A 21335-nucleotide genomic window follows, 5' to 3' on the forward strand; every position below is an offset into this window, starting at 1 on the left:
CACATGTCAATTGTTTTTGCCATTTGGGTTTTGCACTGCAAAGCTGAGTTTTTGACCAAAGTTCTGCAACAAAAAGGCTGCAGTTTGAACAGCATAGTGCGGACAAGAAACCCAAATTCCCATAGACTTTGCTTGAAAAGCAGAACACAACCATTTTGGCATTAAACGCTGCAGTTGAAAAAGCAGGTAAAAAGCAACGTGCGGACATAGCCTAACCGTGCTGCTGAGTATCCAGTTATTCAGCAGCGTATAAAACTCTGCAGCAGCTTACTACATGCTTTAATTCTGGTTGAGTAACATACAACCCCAGAAGGTGAGCACATTCCCTTCTCACTCTTATATATCCATTGGGTAAAACCGTATTGCGCTTTTTCCCTTCAGCTTTTAATCACAGGCACAAGCAGTCAAATCAGCTAAGAATGAACCAACATCACTTCCGGTCCTGGCACAGACAACGTATAGGACCACTACTAGGACAACCCTTTCTCATTCACTGTTTGCCTCTGTTAAAATAAAAACGCTCCTACTTCCCTCCCGTGCATGTATCATTCCAGTAGAGTTGGCTCTCTTGTTCCCAGGTCTCACATGAGGTTATGGCGACAGGCAGGCCCGTCACCCAATCACCTCCAGCTTCTCTCTCCCTTCAGATGGAAGAATAATCAACAGGAAGTGATCAGCCACTCATTTCCTGTTAATTAAACATCTGAAGGCAGGGAGAGAGAACCCGGCAGTGCTTGGCACAGGGCCCGCGTGATGTTACAACCTCATGTGAGCCCTGGGAACAAGAGAGCCGACACTGCTGGAATGGAACGTGCATGGAAGGAGAGTATCAGCTTTTCTTTATGTTAATTGAATAAAATATGGGGAATGAGAAAGTGTTGTTCAAGTGGTGGACAACCCCTGTGCTTTATTACCAAGGTTTAGAGTGGGTAAGTTTGTCTCCGTTTATTGTTTTAAAAGGAGTCAGCAAAGAGTTAATGTTCAAATAAAGTACAAGCAATCGGTACATGGCAAGGCCAAACATTTACATGCACCTTCCCACCTATCTCTTCCCTTCTCATGCTCTGTGAAGCCAGAGCTGTCAATCAAAGAAGAATGGGGGAGGAGATAGATGAAAACCAAGCAGATGGGGAGGTGCACGTAAATGATTGGCCCCGCCATGATGCACAGAGCTCCTGGACTTGGTTTGAAGTCATTCTGTGTGGACAGAGTCCACTTAAAAGCATCACTATAGTTTCTAAATTAGTTTTAGAGTAGATCAAACCTTTACTAGTCCAGTTTATTCTGACATTACTGCATTTCTCTGCTTGTTTGAGCTATTTACCTGCTCATTGATTGTATCCAAATTCATGTATTTACTCTGCTACATACAGTAGGTCATAGCCTGTCCTGTTAATATTTGTTTCTGGTCAAGGAATCATGTTGTATACACTGTCAATGTATATTTACTAATCCGTATACTGTGGGATTGTGTGTTTCCTGCTGGGATACATTGATTAAAATACCCCCCTTTTTGGGCACTATGTTTAGATGCTTTTAAATAAATTTTTGTTAGTTTGTGTATTTTAAACCGTGTACATTAAAATTTATATCTTATTTACTGGTGATCCCAATTATTTTTATACACCGCTCTTTCTTCTTCTTGTCCATTGTATTTAGTGGTGTGTTACTTGGTTCAGATCCCAATATATATTTGTGGTGCCCTCAAAAAATTCCTAGTTCCTTTCAGCATCATATGTCCCACTCAGGCATCTCACTCCTCCAAATCCCATCACAGGCATCGCATGCCCCCTCAGGTGCCCTCCCAAGATTTGTACCGTACCACCCCCCCACCCCAAAATCAGGCATCAGCCCAACATCGTACACCCCCCTCAGCATTGTACACCTCCCCCAAATCCCACTAAAGGCACCACCCGAGTATCATATCTCCCCCTCAGGCATCCCTCCCCAGCATCATTCGCCCCCACCAGCATTGTATGGCCACCACAAGCATCTATGCCCCAGCATTGTACATCCCTCCTCCTCCTCAGGCATCCCTGCCCCAGCATTGTACATCCCTCCTCCTCCTCCTCAGGCATCCCTGCCCCAGCATTGTACATCCATCCCCTCCTCCTCAGGCATCCCTGCCCCAGCATTGTACATCCATCCCCTCCTCCTCAGGCATCCCTGCCCCAGCATTGTACATCCATCCCCTCCTCCTCAGGCATCCCTGCCCCAGCATTGTACATCCCTCCTCCTCCTCCTCAGGCATCCCTGCCCCAGCATTGTACATCCATCCCCTCCTCCTCAGGCATCCCTGCCCCAGCATTGTACATCCCTCCTCCTTCTCCTCAGGCATCCCTGCCCAAGCATTGTACATCCCTCCTCCTTCTCCTCAGGCATCCCTGCCCCAGTATTGTACATCCATCCTCTCCTCCTCAGGCATCCCTGCCCCAGCATTGTACATCCCTCCTCCTTCTCCTCAGGCATCCCTGCCCCAGCATTGTACATCCATCCCCTCCTCCTCAGGCATCCCTGCCCCAGCATTGTACATCCCTCCTCCTTCTCCTCAGGCATCCCTGCCCCAGCATTGTACATCCCTCCTCCTCAGGCATCCCTGCCCCAGCATTGTACATCCCTCCTCCTCCTCCGGCATCCCTGCCCCAGCATTATACATCCCTCCTCCTTCTCCTCAGGCATCCCTGCCCCAGCATTGTACATCCCTCCTCCTTCTCCTCAGGCATCCCTGCCCCAGCATTGTACATCCCTCCTCCTTCTCCTCAGGCATCCCTGCCCCAGCATTGTACATCCATCCCCTCCTCCTCAGGCATCCCTGCCCCAGCATTGTACATCCCTCCTCCTTCTCCTCAGGCATCCCTGCCCCAGCATTGTACATCCCTCCTCCTCAGGCATCCCTGCCCCAGCATTGTACATCCCTCCTCCTTCTCCTCAGGCATCCCTGCCCCAGCATTGTACATCCCTCCTCCTCAGGCATCCCTGCCCCAGCATTGTACATCCCTCCTCCTCCTCAGGCATCCCTGCCCCAGCATTGTACATCCCTCCTCCTTCTCCTCAGGCATCCCTGCCCCAGCATTGTACATCCCTCCTCCTTCTCCTCAGGCATCCCTGCCCCAGCATTGTACATCCATCCCCTCCTCCTCAGGCATCCCTGCCCCAGCATTGTACATCCCTCCTCCTTCTCCTCAGGCATCCCTGCCCCAGCATTGTACATCCCTCCTCCTTCTCCTCAGGCATCCCTGCCCCAGCATTGTACATCCATCCCCTCCTCCTCAGGCATCCCTGCCCCAGCATTGTACATCCCTCCTCCTTCTCCTCAGGCATCCCTGCCCCAGCATTGTACATCCCTCCTCCTTCTCCTCAGGCATCCCTGCCCCAGCATTGTACATCCCTCCTCCTTCTCCTCAGGCATCCCTGCCCCAGCATTGTACATCCCTCCTCCTTCTCCTCAGGCATCCCTGCCCCAGCATTGTACATCCCTCCTCCTCCTCAGGCATCCCTGCCCCAGCATTGTACATCCCTCCTCCTCCTCAGGCATCCATGCCCCAGCATTGTACATCCCTCCTCCTCCTCAGGCATCCATGCCCCAGCATTGTACATCCCTCCTCCTCGTCAGGCATCCCTGCCCCAGCATCATACGCCCCCTCAGACATCCCACCCCCAGCATTGTACTCCCCCCTCAAATCCGAGCACAGGCATCCCCCTCAGCATTGTACATGCCCCCTTAGGCATCATCTATCGGCATCATACGCTGCCCACAAGCATCCCCCCCAGCATTGTACACACACTCTAATAACACGATATGCATCCCCCCAGCATTGTTCGCCCCCTCAAATACCGGTATAGGCATCCTCCCTTTGAAGAAAATAAAAGAAATTTAAAAAAAAACCTATTGTGCTTTTGTCACCATTTTCTGAGACCTGTAGCGTTCTAATTTTTCAGGATCTGGGGCTCAGTGACAGATTAATTTTTGCATCATGAGCTGATGTATTTAATTATACCATTTTGGTGTAGATATCATGTTTTGATCACCTCTTATTGCATTTTATCACAATGTTGTAGCAACCAAAATAAACATAATTCTGGCTTTTTTTATTGATTTTTTTTTTCTCCTTTTTACTGATAATGAATTTATTTTATATTTTGATTGGGTATTTCTGAACTCCGCAAATGTGTTTTTTTTATGTATAGATTATAGGGTAAAAAGGGGAATGATTTTAACTTTCTTTTTTTCTTCATTGTTTTTTTAAAAAAAGTGAACACTTTGTATACACTAGTGCCTTAGAGGACTTGAAGATACCCCTCAGCATTGTACATGCCCCCTGGCATCATCTATCGGCATCATACGCTGCCCACAAGCATCCCCCCCAGCATTGTACACACACTCGAATACCACGATATGCATCCCCCCCAGCATTGTACACACACTCGAATACCACGATATGCATCCCCCCCAGCATTGTACACACACTCGAATACCACGATATGCATCCCCCCCAGCATTGTACACACACTCGAATACCACGATATGCATCCCCCCCAGCATTGTACACACACTCGAATACCACGATATGCATCCCCCCAGCATTGTACACACACTCGAATACCACGATATGCATCCCCCCAGCATTGTTCGCCCCCTCAAATACCGCCATAGGCATGCTTCCTTTGCATCGTGCGCCCCCTCAGGCATCATCCCAGCATTGTACAACTCCCCGCCCCAGAGTCGAATGCCCCCAAAATCCTACTACCACCACAAAACTACACAATGAGGACCACCTTTCGCCCCTCTTCATCTGCAGCGCATCAGTGAGGCTGGCGTCACACCTGCGGGACTCGGGCGAGGATCGCATTGTACTGACGGACAGGAGAGAACAGCTTCATGTATTCCTATGCAGCTGCACGCTCCTGTCAGGAGAGAAGCCAGCCCGTGCACAGTGCGCTGGGATGAGAGCCACGCACTACTCTCCTACCACGCTGTATAACACGCTGAACGTGAGAACACGCCCACAAGACATTACGGAAGTGACGTCACACCGGACAGGAGCCCATACAGTCTAGCATCTACCTTGGATTTAGCCTGTACCGGCCGTCGCTACGTTGCAGACCGAGTCCTGTAAGTTATCAGCCTTTATAGTCACCGCTCGGTATATCCCCAGTGAAAGCTATAGACGTCTTATGTGCTGGGCTGTCTATAGGTATTTGTATTTCTTTCCAGTGCAGGATCCCATCACTATACAGAATGTCGTCAGATGCCAAGAAGAGGAAGCCCAAGGTGATCCGGAGTGAGGAAGGGAAGCGGAGCCGCCATGAGGAGCAGGTAATGCCCACCGTCAGAGGCCCGCCTGTAACCCCTTCACCCCCGAGCGAGTTTCGGTTTCCATTTCTCTCCCCTGCTTCCAAGAGCCATAACTTTTTATTTTCCCTTTACTATAGCCATATGAGGTCTTGTTTTTTGTGGGACGAGTTGTAATTTTCAATGACACCATTCATTCTGTCCAATATTGTACTGGAGAATGGGGGGAAAATGCCAAGTGCGGTGCAATTGCAATTCCACAATGTTTAGTTGTTTGTTTTTTGTTTTTAATTTACTAAGTTCACTCCATGGTAAATCTGTCCGGGCAGTGTGACTCCCCAGGTCAGTATGAGTTCGTAGATACCAAACATGTACGTTTTTGTTGTTTTTTTTTTTTTTTATCTAAGGCTGGTTTCACACTACGTCTTTTTAACATCCGTTGAAAACGTTATTTTAGCGGAAGTACGGATCCAGTGCAAATGCGTTTTCATTTCAATGCATTTGCAATGGACTCGCGTTAACATCCGTTCACCTGCGTTCACCTGCGTTTGCGTGCGTTATAGTGCGGATCCGGTGACTTGCAGTTTTTTAACATGTTTCAAAAACGCTACTTGTAGCGTTTTTGAGCTGCGTCAAAATACTGCAAATTGCTGGATCCTGACTAAACAGCACGCAAACGCAGGTGAACGCTGGCGTGCTGATAGGCAGGATCCTGCTTTTGTACTGAGCATGCCCAGAAAGTACTGAGCATGCCCAGAACCAGTCTCGCGTGATCTGTCTCTCTCTCCTCCTCCCTCCCTCACCCTCTCTCTCTCTATCTATGTCTTTCCCCCTTCCTCCCCTTCCTCTCTCTCCCACCTGAGAGCTGCGGACACTCGTAACCAAGGTAAATATCGGGTAACCACTTCTCTTAGTTACCCGATGTTTACGTTGGTTACGCGTGCAGGCAGCCCTGCTCCTAGCAGCTGCAGACACTCGTAACCAAGATAAATATCGGGTATCCGAGGCCGATGTTTACCTTGGTTACCAGCGTCTGCAGCTGTCAGAAGCCGGCTCCCAGTCTAGTTCCCCTCACTCCCGATCACATGACTCCAATGCCCGCCCCTAAACATCCAGTGCAGGATCCTGCAAAATAACACATGCGTTTGCATACGTTATTTGCTGTAAAAGCAGGATCCGTACTTCCGCTAAAATAACGTTTTCAACGGATGTTAAAAAGACGTAGTGTGAAACCAGCCTAACTGGTGACAGAAAATAAGAAATAAAAAACAAACAACAATTGCGCTTTTGTCACCATTTTCTGAGACCTGTAGTGTTCTAATTTTTCAGGATCCGGGGCTCAATGACGGCTTATTTTTTGCATCTTGAGCTGATGTATTTAATTATACCATTTTGGTGTAGATATCATGTTTTGATCACCTCTTATTGCATTTTATCACAATGTTGTAGCAACCAAAATAAACATAATTCTGGCTTTTTTTATTGATTTTTTTTTTTTTTTTTTTCTCCTTTTTACTGATCATGAATTTATTTTATATTTTGATTGGGCATTTCTGAACTCCGCAAATGTGGTTTTTTATGTATAGATTATAGGGTAAAAAGGGGGATGATTTTAACTTTTTTTTTTTCTTCATTGTTTTTTATAAAAAAAAAAAAAGTGAACACTTTGTTTACACTAGTCCCTTAAGGTCCAGTCACACTAAGCAACTTACCAGCGATCCCAACAACGATAGGGATCGCTGGTAAGTTGCTAGAAGGTTGCTGGTGAGCTGTCACACTGCGACGCTCCAGCGATCCCACCAGCAACCTGACCTGGTAGGGATCGCTGGAGCGTGGCTACACGAGTTGCTGGTGAGCTCACCAGCAACCAGTGTCCAGCCCCCAGTCTCCTAGTTACAGCACACATCAGGTTAATTAACCCGATGTGTGCTGCAGCTAAATGTGCACAGAGCAGGGAGCAGCGCACAATGCTTAGTGCTGGCTCCTTGCTCTTCTAGTTACAGCACACATCGGGTTAATTACCTGATGTGTGCTGCAGCTACATGTGCACAGAGCAGGAGCCGGCACTGACAGTGAGAGCGGAGGAGGCTGGTATCAAAGGTAAATATCGGGTAACCAAGGACAGGGCTTCTTGGTTACCCGATGTTTACATTGGTTACCAGCCTCCGCAGAAGCTGGCTCCCTGCTCACTGCACATTAGTTGTTGCTGTCTTGCTGTCACACACAGCGATCTGTGCTTCACAGCGGGACAGCAACAACTAAAAAATGGCCCAGGACATTCAGCAACAACCAACGACCTCACAGCAGGGGCCAGGTTGTTGCTGGATGTCACACACAGCAACATCGCTAGCAACGTCACAAAAGTTGTTCGTTACCAGCGATGTTGCTAGCGATGTTGCTTAGTGTGACGGGGCCTTTAGGGGACTTAAAGATCACACAGTCTGATCACTTGTACTGTACAGAGCAATGCTTCAGCACCGCTCCGAACAGCAAAATTGCTGATCTCCTGTGAATGCCAGCGCTCACAGGAACTACGCCATGAAAGTGACAGGGGTCCTTCAGCTGTCATCACAACCCATCGGCATCTTATCATAGGGCTGCTGATGGTGTTAGGCAGTGGTGCGCTCCCCGCCAGAGAACATTAAATCCCGCTGTCAAAGATTAATAGTGCGATTTAACTAGTTAACAGACGCGGATGGGTATCTGATCCAACCGCACCTGTTAGCTGCATGTCAGCTGATCAGATCAATTGACATATGCGGGGAAATGTGGGCTTCCTGCGGGAGCCAGCATTAAAGGGACACACACAACCTTGGACGTACCAGTATGTCCATAGTCTTGAAGGGGTTAAAGGGAATCTCGACAGGTTTTTCCCACCTCACCTGAGAGCAGGTTAATGTACAGAAAGGGATCCTGATTCGAGCGATGTGTCACTTATTAGGCTGCTTGCTGTAGTTTTAATAAAAATCTATTATCAGCCGGAGATTATCACTAGAGGACTAGTAAACCTGCTGCCTTGTAGTCCTCCATATTCATGAGCTCTGCATAACCCATTTCTTCAGCGCTCTATTGGGAGACCCAGACGATTGGGGTATAGCTACTGCCCTCCGGAGGCCACACAAAGCACTACACTAAAAAGTGCTAGGCCCCTCCCCTTCTGGCTATACCCCCCCGTGGTATCACGGGTACTCCAGTTTTCAAGCTTTGTGCGAAGGAGGTCAGACATCCACGCATGGCTCCACAGATTTTAGTCAGCAGTAGCTGCTGACTATTTCGGATGGAAGAAAAGAGGGCCCATATAGGGCCCCCAGCATGCTCCCTTCTCACCCGTTGATGGTGTTGTAAGGTTGAGGTACCTATTGCTGGTACAGAGGCTGGAGCCCCACATGCTGTTTTCCTTCCACATCCCCTTGTAGGGCTCTGTGGAAGTGGGATCCTGCCGGCCACAAAGCTCTGACGCCGGGCTCCATCCACAGACCCATAGAACCTGGTGGATGCCGAGCAGGAGTACCATCAGGGACATGGCCCTGCATCATACAGGTACTCTGTGTCCCCGGCAGGCACAGACACACTCCGGGCTGGCTGGGTGTTGTAGTGCGCCGGGGACCGTAACGCTAGAGCTAGTGTTCCTACAGTTTAACTGGGGGACTTTTTTCTGTGTGTGGGAACGCAGCGCCGACCCCCACTGGATCGGGCGGCGCTGCTGTGACTTTTAGTTCGCCGGGGACACGCCGACCGCGCTTTTACGGCGGTGGCGTTTATAAATCTAGTCCCCGGCTTTTGCGGCCTAGGACGCCGGCAGCTCCGATTCGTTCCCGCCCCCCACCCTGTCAATCAGGGTAGGGGAGAGACGCTGTTTCACGGCAGCGACGAGGGCTGGAGCCTGATTTACATGCTCCAGCCCTCTCACTAGGCACAGAGGGAAGCAGGCTTCCCGCTCTTAGCCAGGAACGCCCAGGGCCCGCCCCCCCTCCTCTCTCAGGACGCCGGCAGCCATTACATGCATGTCTGGCTGGAGGAAGGACGCAAGGCTCTGGGAGACCTGGACTAGGGGGCTTTGGAGATCACACACCCGCTCTTAAGCGGGCGGTAAGCGGCTTTTCAGCTGGCCCCTCTAGTGCCTCAGTGTGTATTAGTGTACTGTGTCACTGGACATATATATATTTCCTTATTGCTTGCACTGTGAGGTCGCTTCCTGGCTGTATACCCAGATCACTCTGAGGAGGCAGCAACATGTCATCCGCAAAACGCAAGGCTGCCAAGGCTAGGGCTGTGTACACTGCGTGTGCTGCATGTGGGGCTGCTCTACCAGCAGGCTCCAAGGACCCCCATTGTGTGCAATGCTCAGATCCCGGTGCTGCTTCGCCAGCCGGAGTCAGGAGAGATAGTGACCCAGGCTGAGACGCCTGTAAGTCCTGCCCCGGTGTCAGGGACAGACTTTGCAGTTTTTGCGGGTAGTATGTCTGTGACTATGGCAAAAATCCTTGAAACTTTGCAATCCATGCCTGGGGCTCAGTCTATGGACACGGCGAGGTCTCTGTCCTCTAATCCCCCTCAGTTGGATTTAATCCAGACTGCAAGGGGGTCCCCGGCTTCACAGGCTGAGTATTATGACTCAGATGATAGCCCCAGCCACCCTAAGCGAGCTCGCTGGGAAAGACCCTCAACGTCATCACACTGCTCAGGGTCTCAGCGCAATCAGTCTCCCTGTGATGCGTCTGATGAGAGTGATCAGGAGTCTTATCCTGGAACCCCTCTCAATCTGGATACCCCGGATGGGGACGCCATGGTAAACGATCTTATCTCAGCCATCAATAGACTGTTAGATATTTCTCCCCCAGCCCCTTCAGCAGAGGAGGCAGCTGCAGAGCAGGAGAAGTTTCGTTTCCTCTATCCCAAGCGTAAATTAAGTGCTTTCTTGGATCACTCTGACTTCAGAGAGTCAATCCAGAAACACGACGCTCATCCAGAAAGGCGTTTCTCTAAACGTTCTAAGGATACACGTTTTCCTTTTCCCCCTGATGTGGTCAAGCGCTGGACCCAGTGTCCAAAAGTTGACCCCCCGATTTCCAAACTTGCAGCTAGATCCATAGTTGCAGTGGAGGATGGCGCTTCACTTAAGGATGCCAATGACAGACAGATGGACCTTTGGTTAAAATCTGTCTATGAAGCTATCGGCGCGTCGTTTGCTCCAGCATTCGCAGCCGTATGGGCACTCCAAGCTATTTCAGCTGGTTTAGCAAAAGTGGATGCTATCTTACATCCAGCGGTGCCGCAAGTGGCGTCCCTTACCTCGCAGATGTCCGCGTTCGCGTCTTACGCTATCAATGCGGTCCTAGAATCTACCAGCCGCACCTCAATGGCGTCCGCCAATTCGGTAGTTTTGCGCAGAGCCTTGTGGTTAAAGGACTGGAAAGCAGATGCTGGTTCCAAAAAATGTTTAACCAGCCTGCCTTTATCTAGAGATAGACTGTTTGGCGAACCATTGGCTGACATCATTAAACAGTCCAAGGGTAAAGACTCTTCTTTACCCCAGCCCAGAACAAGCAAACCTCAGCAGAAAAAGTGGCAGCAGAGGTTGCAGTCCTTTCGAGGTTCGGGCAAGACACAATTCTCCTCGTCCAAAGGGACTCAGAGGACGCAAAGAAGCTCAGATTCCTGGCGGGCTCACGCGCGCCCCAAGAAAGCAAATGGAGGAACCGCTTCCAAAGCGGCCACCTCATGACTTCCAGCTCCCCCCCTCCGCATCTCCGGTCGGGGGCAGGCTCTCCCGCTTTTCCGTCATTTGGATGTCACAGGTCAAAGACCGGTGGGTGACAGACATTTTGTCGCGCGGGTACAGAATCGAGTTCAGTTCTCGTCCTCCAGCTCGGTTCTTCAGAACCTCCCCACATCCAGACCGAGCAGATGCCCTGCTGCAGGCGGTGGACTCCCTAAGAGCGGAAGGAGTAGTGGTTCCTGTACCGCCTCAGGAACAAGGGCGAGGGTTTTACTCCAATCTCTTTGTGGTTCCAAAAAAGGACAGCTCGTTCCGTCCTGTTCTGGATCTAAAGCTGCTCAACAAACATGTGCACGCCAGGCGGTTCCGGATGGAAACCCTCCGCTCTGTCGTGGCCTCAATGTCTCAAGGAGACTTCCTTGCCTCAATAGACATCAAAGATGCTTATCTCCACGTGCCAATTGCTACAGAACATCAACGTTTTCTACGTTTTGTGATAGGAAACGAACATCTTCAGTTCGTAGCTCTGCCATTCGGTCTGGCGACAGCCCCACGGGTTTTCACCAAGGTCATGGCGGCAGTGGTAGCAGTCTTGCACTCTCAGGGACACTCGGTGATCCCTTACCTAGACGATCTACTTGTCAAGGCACCCTCTCAAGAGGCATGCCAACTCAGTCTACATGCTACACTGGAGACTCTACAGACGTTTGGATGGATCATCAACTTTCCAAAGTCGAATCTGTCTCCGACACAGTCACTAACGTATCTTGGCATGGAGTTCCATACTCGAGCAGCGAGAGTGAAGCTTCCGCTGAACAAGCAGCGGTCACTACAGACAGGGGTGCAATCCCTCCTTCAGGGCCAGTCGCACCCCTTACGGCGCCTCATGCACTTCCTCGGGAAGATGGTGGCAGCCATGGAAGCAGTTCCCTTTGCGCAGTTTCATCTGCGCCCACTTCAATGGGACATTCTCCGCCAATGGGACGGGAAGTCAACGTCCCTGGACAGGAAAGTCTCTCTTTCCCAGACGGCCAAGGACTCTCTACAATGGTGGCTCCTTCCCACCTCATTGTCTCAGGGAAGATCCTTCCTGCCCCCATCCTGGGCAGTGGTCACGACAGATGCGAGTCTGTCAGGGTGGGGAGCAGTGTTTCTCCACCACAGGGCTCAGGGGACGTGGACTCCGCAGGAGTCCACCCTTCAGATCAATGTTCTGGAAATCAGAGCAGTGTATCTTGCCCTACTAGCCTTCCAGCAGTGGCTGGAAGGAAGGCAGATCCGAATTCAGTCGGACAACTCCACAGCGGTGGCATACATCAACCACCAAGGGGGGACACGCAGTCGGCAAGCCTTCCAGGAAGTCCGGCGGATTCTGATGTGGGTGGAAGCCACGGCCTCCACCATATCCGCAGTTCACATCCCCGGCGTAGAAAACTGGGAAGCAGACTTCCTCAGTCGCCAGGGCATGGACGCAGGGGAATGGTCCCTTCACCCGGACGTGTTTCAGGAAATCTGTCGCCGATGGGGAGTGCCGGACGTCGACCTAATGGCGTCCCGGCACAACAACAAGGTCCCGGCATTCATGGCGAGGTCGCGCGATCAAAGAGCTCTGGCGGCAGACGCATTAGTTCAAGATTGGTCGCAGTTCCGGCTCCCATACGTCTTCCCACCTCTGGCACTCTTGCCCAGAGTGTTACGCAAGATCAGATCCGATTGCAGCCGCGTCATACTCGTCGCCCCAGACTGGCCGAGGAGATCGTGGTATCCGGATCTGTGGCATCTCACGGTCGGTCGACCGTGGTCACTGCCAGACCGACCAGACTTACTGTCCCAAGGGCCGTTTTTCCATCAGAATTCTGCGGCCCTGAACCTGACTGTGTGGCCATTGAGTCCTGGATCCTAGCGTCTGCAGGATTATCTCAAGGAGTCGTAGCCACAATGAGACAGGCTAGGAAGTCAACGTCTGCTAAGATCTACCACAGGACGTGGAAGATTTTCTTATCTTGGTGCTCTGCACAGAGAGTATCCCCTTGGCCATTTGCATTGCCCACCTTTCTTTCCTTCCTGCAATCGGGGTTGGAAAAGGGCTTGTCGCTCAGTTCCCTTAAAGGGCAAGTCTCGGCACTGTCTGTGTTTTTTCAGAAGCGTCTAGCACGTCTTCCTAAGGTGCGCACGTTCCTACAGGGGGTCTGTCATATTGTGCCCCCGTACAAGCGGCCGTTAGATCCATGGGATCTGAACAGAGTACTTGTTGCTCTGCAAAAGCCGCCCTTCGAGCCTCTAAAGGACGTTTCCTTTTCTCGACTGTCACAGAAAGTGGCGTTTCTTGTCGCGATCACATCGCTTCGGCGAGTGTCTGAGCTGGCAGCTTTGTCATCCAAGGCTCCTTTCCTGGTGTTCCACCAGGACAAGGTAGTGCTGCGCCCCATTCCGGAGTTTCTCCCTAAGGTCGTATCCTCGTTTCATCTTAATCAGGATATATCCTTGCCTTCCTTTTACCCTCATCCGGTTCACCGGTATGAAAAGGACTTACGTTTGCTAGATCTGGTGAGAGCACTCAGAATCTACATCTCCCGAACGGCGCCCATACGCCGTTCCGAGGCACTTTTTGTCCTTGTCGCTGGTCCGCGCAAGGGATTGCAGGCTTCTAAAGCCACCCTGGCTCGATGGATCAAAGAACCAATTCTAGAGGCCTACCGCTCTGCGGGGCTTCCGGTTCCTTCAGGGCTAAAAGCCCACTCAACCAGAGCCGTGGGTGCGTCCTGGGCATTACGTCACCAGGCTTCGGCTCAACAGGTGTGCCAGGCAGCAACCTGGTCCAGTCTGCACACTTTCACCAAGCATTATCAGGTGCATACCTATGCTTCGGCGGATGCCAGCTTAGGTAGAAGAGTCCTGCAGGCGGCAGTGACATCCCCGTAGGGGAGGGCTGTTTTTTTGCAGCTCTAACATGAGGTATTTCTTTACCCACCCAGGGACAGCTTTTGGACGTCCCAATCGTCTGGGTCTCCCAATAGAGCGCTGAAGAAGAAGGGAATTTTGTTACTTACCGTAAATTCCTTTTCTTCTAGCTCTTATTGGGAGACCCAGCACCCGCCCTGTTGTCCTTCGGGATTTTTTTGTTGTTTGCGGGTACACATGTTGTTCATGTTGAACGGTTTTTTCAGTTCTCCGATGTTTCTCGGAGTTAATTTGTTTAAACCAGTTATTGGCTTCCTCCTTCTTGCTTTGGCACTAAAACTGGAGTACCCGTGATACCACGGGGGGGTATAGCCAGAAGGGGAGGGGCCTAGCACTTTTTAGTGTAGTGCTTTGTGTGGCCTCCGGAGGGCAGTAGCTATACCCCAATCGTCTGGGTCTCCCAATAAGAGCTAGAAGAAAAGGAATTTACGGTAAGTAACAAAATTCCCTTCTTCCCACCACTGATTGTCAGCTTTCTTCCTATGGAAATTACAGCAAACAGCCCAGTAAAGGCTCCTTTACACACTGCAGCATCGCTAGCGATATCGCGGTAACGTCACCGGTTTTGTGACGTAATAGCGACCTCCCCAGCGACATTGCAGTGTGTGACACGCATCAGTGACCTGGCCCCCGCTGTGAGGTCGCTGATCACTACACATCTCTCAGGCACATTTTTTGGTCCTTTGTTTCCCGCTGCGCAGCAAGCATCGGTGTGTTTGACACCGTTACAACAACTTAGCGACTTAGAACCCAGCGTACTATATCGTCCCCTGCTGTGTGACACGTCCCCAACGACCAGCGAGGTCGTTCTGCAGGTCCGTATGGCTGCTGCGTCGTTGGCCAGATTTGCCTGTTTGACAGCTCACCAGAGACTTTCCAGCGATCCCGGCCAGGTCGGGATCGCTGGTGGGATCGCTAGAAAGTCTCAGTGTGTAACGGAGCCTTAAGTTATCACTGACATTGGGCTCTCCATCCTTACATCATGCTGTTCTCACATGGGTAATAAAAACCTGCTGACAGATCCCTTTAACCCCTTCAGCCCCGGGGCACTTTCCGTTTTTGCGTTTTTGTTTTTTGCTCCCCTTCTTCCGAGAGCCGTAACTTTTTTATTTTTCCGTCAATCTTGCCTTATGAGGGCTTGTTTATTGCGGGACAAGTTGTACTTTTAAATGAAACCATAAGTTTTACCATATAGTGTACTGGAAAACAGCAAAAAAATTCCAAATGTGGAAAAATTGCAAAAAAAGTGTGGTGGCACAATAGGTTTTGGAATGTTTTTATTCACGGTGTTCACTATATGGTAAAACTGATGTGTGGGTATGATGCCTGAGGTCGGTGCGAGCTTGTAGATACCATACGTATAGGTTTACTTGTATCTAAGGGGTTAAAAAAAATTCACAAGTTTGTCTAATAAAAGTGGCGCACGTTTTGCGCCATTTTCCGAAACACGTAGCGTTCTTATTTTTTGGGATCTATGGCTCAGTGACGGCTTATTTTTTGCGTCTCGAGCTGACGTTTCTAATGGTACCATTTTTGCGCAGATGCTACGTTTTGATCGCCTGTTAATGCATTTTGCGTAAAACATGCGGCGACCAAAAAACGTAATTTTGGCGTTTGGAATTTTTTTGCCACTACGTCGTTTACCAATAAGATTAATTGATTTTATATTTTGATCGGGCATTTCTGATCGCGGCGATACCAAATATGTGTATATTTATTTTTTAACCCTTTAATTTTCAATGGGGAGAAAGGGGGGTGATTTGAACTTTTAGGTTTTTTTTTTTTTTTTTTTTTTTTATTTTACTAGTCCCCCTAGGGGGCTATAGCGATCAGCAATCCGATCGCTCTTATCTATCTGCTGATCGCATCTATACCGCTGTAAACAGCTGCTCCGTGCTGAGGGAAAACGAAAGTGAAACATCATAGCTGCAGGCGTCATCACATGACCCTGTGCTACGATGGCAACCACCGATAGTCACGTGATCACGCACGTGACTTCCAGTGGGGGCGGCGGTAAGTAAAAAACATGGCCCAGCGCATATAGATCTTGCTGCCAGACTTTGGCAGCAAGATTTAAGGGGTTAATGGCCGCGGGTGGAAGCGATTCCACCCGCGGCTAGCAGGCACACATGTCAGCTGTTGAAAACAGCTGATGTGTGCCGACCGCCGCTGCCTGCCTGCGGCAGGGGGCGGGGCTTAACGGGACATGCTCCATGACGGATATATCCGTCCATGGTCGTGAAGGGGTTAAAGGGAACTTGTCACCTGAAATTTCGCTATGAAACTAAAAGAATCCCCTTCTGCAGGTCATGGGCTGCATTCTAGAAAGGTTCATCTTGCTACTGGCCCCCCTTTCACACCTAAATAAACACTTTATAAAATCTTACCTTTTGGTATGCTAATGAGGTTTTCTGGCCACGAGGGCGGGCTGTATTGTGTCCGTTATTCCCCCTCCTTCCGCTGTTCGCCGTCCCACAGTATTGATTGACAGATGACGCCGCCGCTCTCCTGTTACTCAGGGCTCCTGAAGTCTCGCGCATGTGCAGTGGCAGTATCGCGGGACTGAGCACAGTTTAAATTGCGAGCGACGGTGATCGTATTGCGCAGGCGCGAGATTATGGGCAGGTACTTGAATGACGCTGGTAATGACAATGTCATCGCCAGCATCATCCAAATAGCCGCCCATAATCTCGCGCATACCAAAAGGTAAGATTTTATAAAGTGTTTATTTAGGTTTGAAAGGGGGGGCCAGTAGCAAGATGAACCTTTCTAGAAAGCAGCCCAGGAGCTGCAGAAGGGGAATCTTTTAGTTTAATAGCGAAATTTCAGGTGACAGGTTCCCTTTAAATGAAGCCAAAAAGGAACTGTTAATTCAGGGGAGAGACTGCCCTCTTCTGAAGCTTCAGTGTAAAGAAAAGCAAGAAATAACACTATACTTGTGAAGGTATCCTGAGTTGGGATTCTCAGACACTTGTGGAGAGGGGGATCTACTTTTCTTTCCTCTTGCCCTTTTTGGATCCCTCCTACATATTGCTTGCCCCCCCAACCCTCCAGTCTTAGGGGCTTGTTTCCCCTATGAGCTGTTCTCTCCCTTTCGGTCAGCACCATGTTGTAGAACAGCGGGAGCAGAGCAGATCTATAAACAGTTTAGTGGAGATGCTTCAGTATACATTGTATTATTCATTTAGACAGTCTTAAATGGACGAAAATCCAGCATCATGGTGTGTGGATAGAATAGAAATGTATTGAAAGCCCATCAAAGGTAATATACAGACCTCAATGTCAATAGAAAAACTAAAAAAGAACTACGTTTCTAACAATAAACATTCTTACTCATGTAGTGTCAAGTTTTAGTTTGTAAAACCCTTTTTTGCCATTTATTTCCATTGGACAGGAAGGCCGATATTACAATGAAGATGCAGAGGTAGAGGTGCGAGACCCCAAAAGAGACTACCAGCTTTACAAAGAAACCTGTGAAGATCTGCAGAGACTCATGGCTGAAATTCAGGATCTTAAAAGCAAGGGCAGCAAAGACATGGTAACCATTTCCTGATAGTTACATCATTTTACAGATTTGATTTAAAGGGGTAATCCGTCTCTGCTCACTTCCACATCAGAAAGTGAGAAAGCCATTCGCGTCACATCCACCCGTCCTTTTCATTATCTGTAGGCTTGATGTCATCAGCCTCATTCGTTTCCCAGTGCGGTAATGGAGCTAGATTGCCCCTTTAAATTGTATTTACGTAATTTTTGAAGACTCTTTCCCTACAGAGTGTTTATAATATTTGACAGGAAAAATATCCATGACTGTAGTCCTAAATTATATGGGGAATATAAAATACCCAGTGGTTCAAAAGTAACTTAATTCACAAATCTGAGACTGGTCTATACCCAGATTAAAAGGAGCGACATAGTACTAAGTTTAAAAAGGAATTTTTATTAGGATATGTTAAATAAAAGAAGATTAAAAAAGATATCATTAGTGTCTACTAAAATTGTGGACGTGGACTGTATCTAGTAAGTATATTACAGTACAATTAGAATATAGAAGACATACAATTAACACCAGAAAATTCATAAATATAAATTGTCAAAATATAAAATTGTCAGTGTCTCAATAACTTGTCATGTGGCCTTGATCATCATTACAGTTTGACGACGACGTCTCCTGCTGCTCACAAGTAGTTATTGTCTGCTGAGGCATGGGATCCCACTCTTCTTGATGGGTGGCTCTCAGGTCATTGAGATTCTGGGATACAGAGTTACAAGCCTCTACATGGTGACTCAGCTGATTCCATAGGTTTTCTATAGGATTCAGGTCTGGAGAAAGTGCATGCCACTCCATTTGAGGTATCCCAGTATCCAGCAGCCATTCCCTAATGATGCAACTTCGATGAGCTGGAGCATTGTCGTCCATGAAGATGACGTTAGGCTCGTGGAGTTCATGCAGAGGCACAATGACTGGATTAATGAGGTTATTCTAGTAGTAGGGGCTTGTCACTGTTCCATTCACACAGTGTAGGGCAGTTCTGTATTGACTAGACACAACTGACAACAATGTAACACCATCACCACCAAAGGATCGTCTGGTGACTACAGTGGTTGATGCATAGCACTCTTCTTGACATCCCCAACATCGTTGGTGGCCATCATTTGTGTTCAGCGTGAATAGACTTTTGTTGGTGAACAGCACTGAGACCTACTAGTCCCTCGTCCAGGATAAATGCTCCCTGGCCCGTGCAAAACAATGAAGTCTGTACCTGGTGGTGTGGTCAGGTACCTTGCAGGTCATCTAGCACGCAGAACACGCTGATATAAATGGTTTCTAATAGTCAGAAGTGACACTTGGCTGCCTCTCGCCTCCCTTAAATATGTCTGGAGATGTATAACATTCATCATCCAGTTCCAAATGGCATTGTTCACAATAAAGCAGTCAACAGTGTGGGATTTGGCTAAAGGACGTCCACTTTTATGCCTTTCTGTGACTCTTCTGGTCTCACTGGATCTCTGTTGCAACCTGCAGATGACACTCTACGCTCAGTGGCCACTTCCATCTGAGGACATCTTGCTTGAAGCCTCGCAATGGAGAGGTATTGTTGATCAATTGTTAAGTGCCGTCTTGGTCCCATAATGTCAAAACATGAACAGCATGATGAGGAGGACAATTTAGATAGCAATTCTAATTCAACCACGAAATGCATTGAGCAATTCCCTTAATATTTCTTCAGTTTTTTGGTGTTAATTGTATGTATTCTATATCCTAATTATACTGTAATTTACTTGCTGGATATAATCCTCGTCTCCAGTCTTAGTAGACAACCATGCTGATATAGTTTTTAATCTTGCATTTTAACATATCCTTATAGTAATAAGTTTAAAAAGTATTTTTTTTATCTCACTTCTTTTAATCTGGGTATATACCATTCTCAGATTTGTGTATTAAATCCTCTTATAAGTCACTTGAGGTCTGCTGGGCATCGGTTGTATCTGTCCTACAATGGATCAAACACGCTGTTGTGTCTATAGTCATAACAAAAGCCGTAATGTGTATGTGTGCACTTCGCCTTCGTGCATCCAATAGTAGTATATGCCTTTTCAGTAAATATATCAGTTTTGACATCTTGTTTTCAAGGGAACCTGTCACGTCTGATAACTATTAATCTGCAGAAATGGGGTTAATCTGCAGGATAATAGCATTAGGAAGATGCCTGGGAGCCGCCGGCTTTCAGTTATACGAGTGTGCCAGAGCATCTACGTTTGCATCCTTTCAGCTGCTACTGCTGTAGTCTACGTAGTCTTAAAGCCGCTGCACACAATGCCGTTGGCGGTGTCTGTAGCTGCATCTGCACGCCTGTCTGACTGAAAGCTGGCATTTCCCAAGAGCAGTGCTTTCAGTGCTAATGCTATTAACATGCAGATTAATCCTGTATTTGCAGGTTACCAGATGTGACAGGTTCCATTTAATGAGAAAAAAAGTAATGCATAGCAAAATGTTCTTTTTCTAAATGACCAATTTATTTTCCCATTTGTCACCTTATTCTCCTTATTACCTGTCTCCTGCATCAGTCTGCCGAGATCGAGGAAAGACGTATCCAGAGCTGTGTACACTTCATGACCCTGAAAAAGCTGAATCGCCTAGCTCACATCCGACTAAAGAAGGCCAGAGATCAGACTCATGAGGTACATGGCTCTTAGCTGATTGTTTGTCCTTGTGATTTTAATATATTAACCCCATTACGACCGCGTTACGTTTTAAAACGGCACTAAAAAAGGGTACTTATTCCTTTCTGCCGTTTTAAAACGGCGGTCGGAAAAAAGGGTCTAGCGCCCCCCAGAGTCAGAAAATTTCCGGGGTCTCAGCTGCCGGGGGTAGCTGAGACCCTGGAGATCATGATTCGGGCCGGTTTTTCCGGTCCCCGCTCACCTGATGACCGGTATACACCGTATACCGATCATCAAGTTATAGTAAATGACCGCGCCGGTAAAAAATCATTTATCTCCCATCTGGCATAAACAAACATGCCAGATGGGAGATAAAAATCTTTTTCCCGGTTCCCTCCGGTCCCCCGGTATCCCCAAAGTGCCCCCCCCCGACCCCCAACCCCCTCCCGAAAATCCAAGATGGCCGCGCGCATCGGAGAGCACAGCAGCGCGCCGGCCGCATTTACAGTGTTCCTATGGTTTCTGTCGTATGTGCCATAACACATACGACAGAAACCTGCTCCCTAGGCCCTGCCGGGTCCCCCCCTACCCCCCCCTGGTGTCCCCCCGGTGTCCCCCGGTGTCATACATACCGGAGCGCTGATCCCCCGCGGCCCCCTCCTCCTTCTCTGCAGACGCCGGTCACATGTGCCGAGCAGATGACAGCTTCCTGTGTTCAGGACGCTGGCTGCTGATGCTGCTCAGCACTGTGCAGCTGTGACCCGGGGAGGGTGGGTGCAGCTTTTTGCACCCACTCTCCTCAAATGGAGGGTCTGCCCTCCTAGAAAATGGGGGATACGTTCCCTGAACGTGTCCCCCATATTCTAGAAGGTCCAGAGGCGACGTGGGACATCCAAATGGATTATAGTGGATTTTTTTTTTTCTTTTCAATAAATTGGTCAATCAGGGAATGTTTGGGGGAGTGTTTTTTCAAATAAATTTTTTTTTGTTGTCAATTTTTTTTCTTATTACTGTCAATTAGTTATGTCGGGTATCTGATAGACGCCGTGACATAACTAATTGCTGGGCTTGATGCCAGGTGACATTACACACCTGGTATCAACCCCATTCATTACCCCGTTAGCCAACGCACCAGGGCGCGGGATGAGCTGGGGCGAAGCGCCAGAATTGGCGCATCTAATGGATGCGCCACTTCTGGGG

At 48.8% G+C, this 21335-nt stretch overlaps 1 protein-coding gene across 5 annotated transcripts in view; it reads left to right on the forward strand.

The window, feature by feature from the left end:
• The first annotated feature begins 5006 nt into the window (after window positions 1–5006).
• Window positions 5007–21335, forward strand: part of THOC5 (THO complex subunit 5) — a 112969-nt gene continuing 96640 nt past the window's right edge. For 4 of the 5 annotated variants that reach the window (XM_075319972.1, XM_075319973.1, XM_075319974.1 and 1 more), the window contains exons 1-4: window positions 5007–5113; window positions 5216–5317; window positions 17368–17511; window positions 20040–20153. In XM_075319972.1, coding sequence (XP_075176087.1) covers window positions 5240–5317; window positions 17368–17511; window positions 20040–20153 — 336 coding nt within the window. In that variant the 5' untranslated portion in view covers window positions 5007–5113; window positions 5216–5239. The remainder of the gene's footprint in view (window positions 5114–5215; window positions 5318–17367; window positions 17512–20039; window positions 20154–21335) is intronic. The other variant, XM_075319976.1, reaches the window with a different exon arrangement.

This window comes from Anomaloglossus baeobatrachus, chromosome 1 (genome assembly GCF_048569485.1).
Source record: "Anomaloglossus baeobatrachus isolate aAnoBae1 chromosome 1, aAnoBae1.hap1, whole genome shotgun sequence".
Classification (NCBI taxonomy): Eukaryota; Metazoa; Chordata; class Amphibia; order Anura; family Aromobatidae; genus Anomaloglossus; species Anomaloglossus baeobatrachus.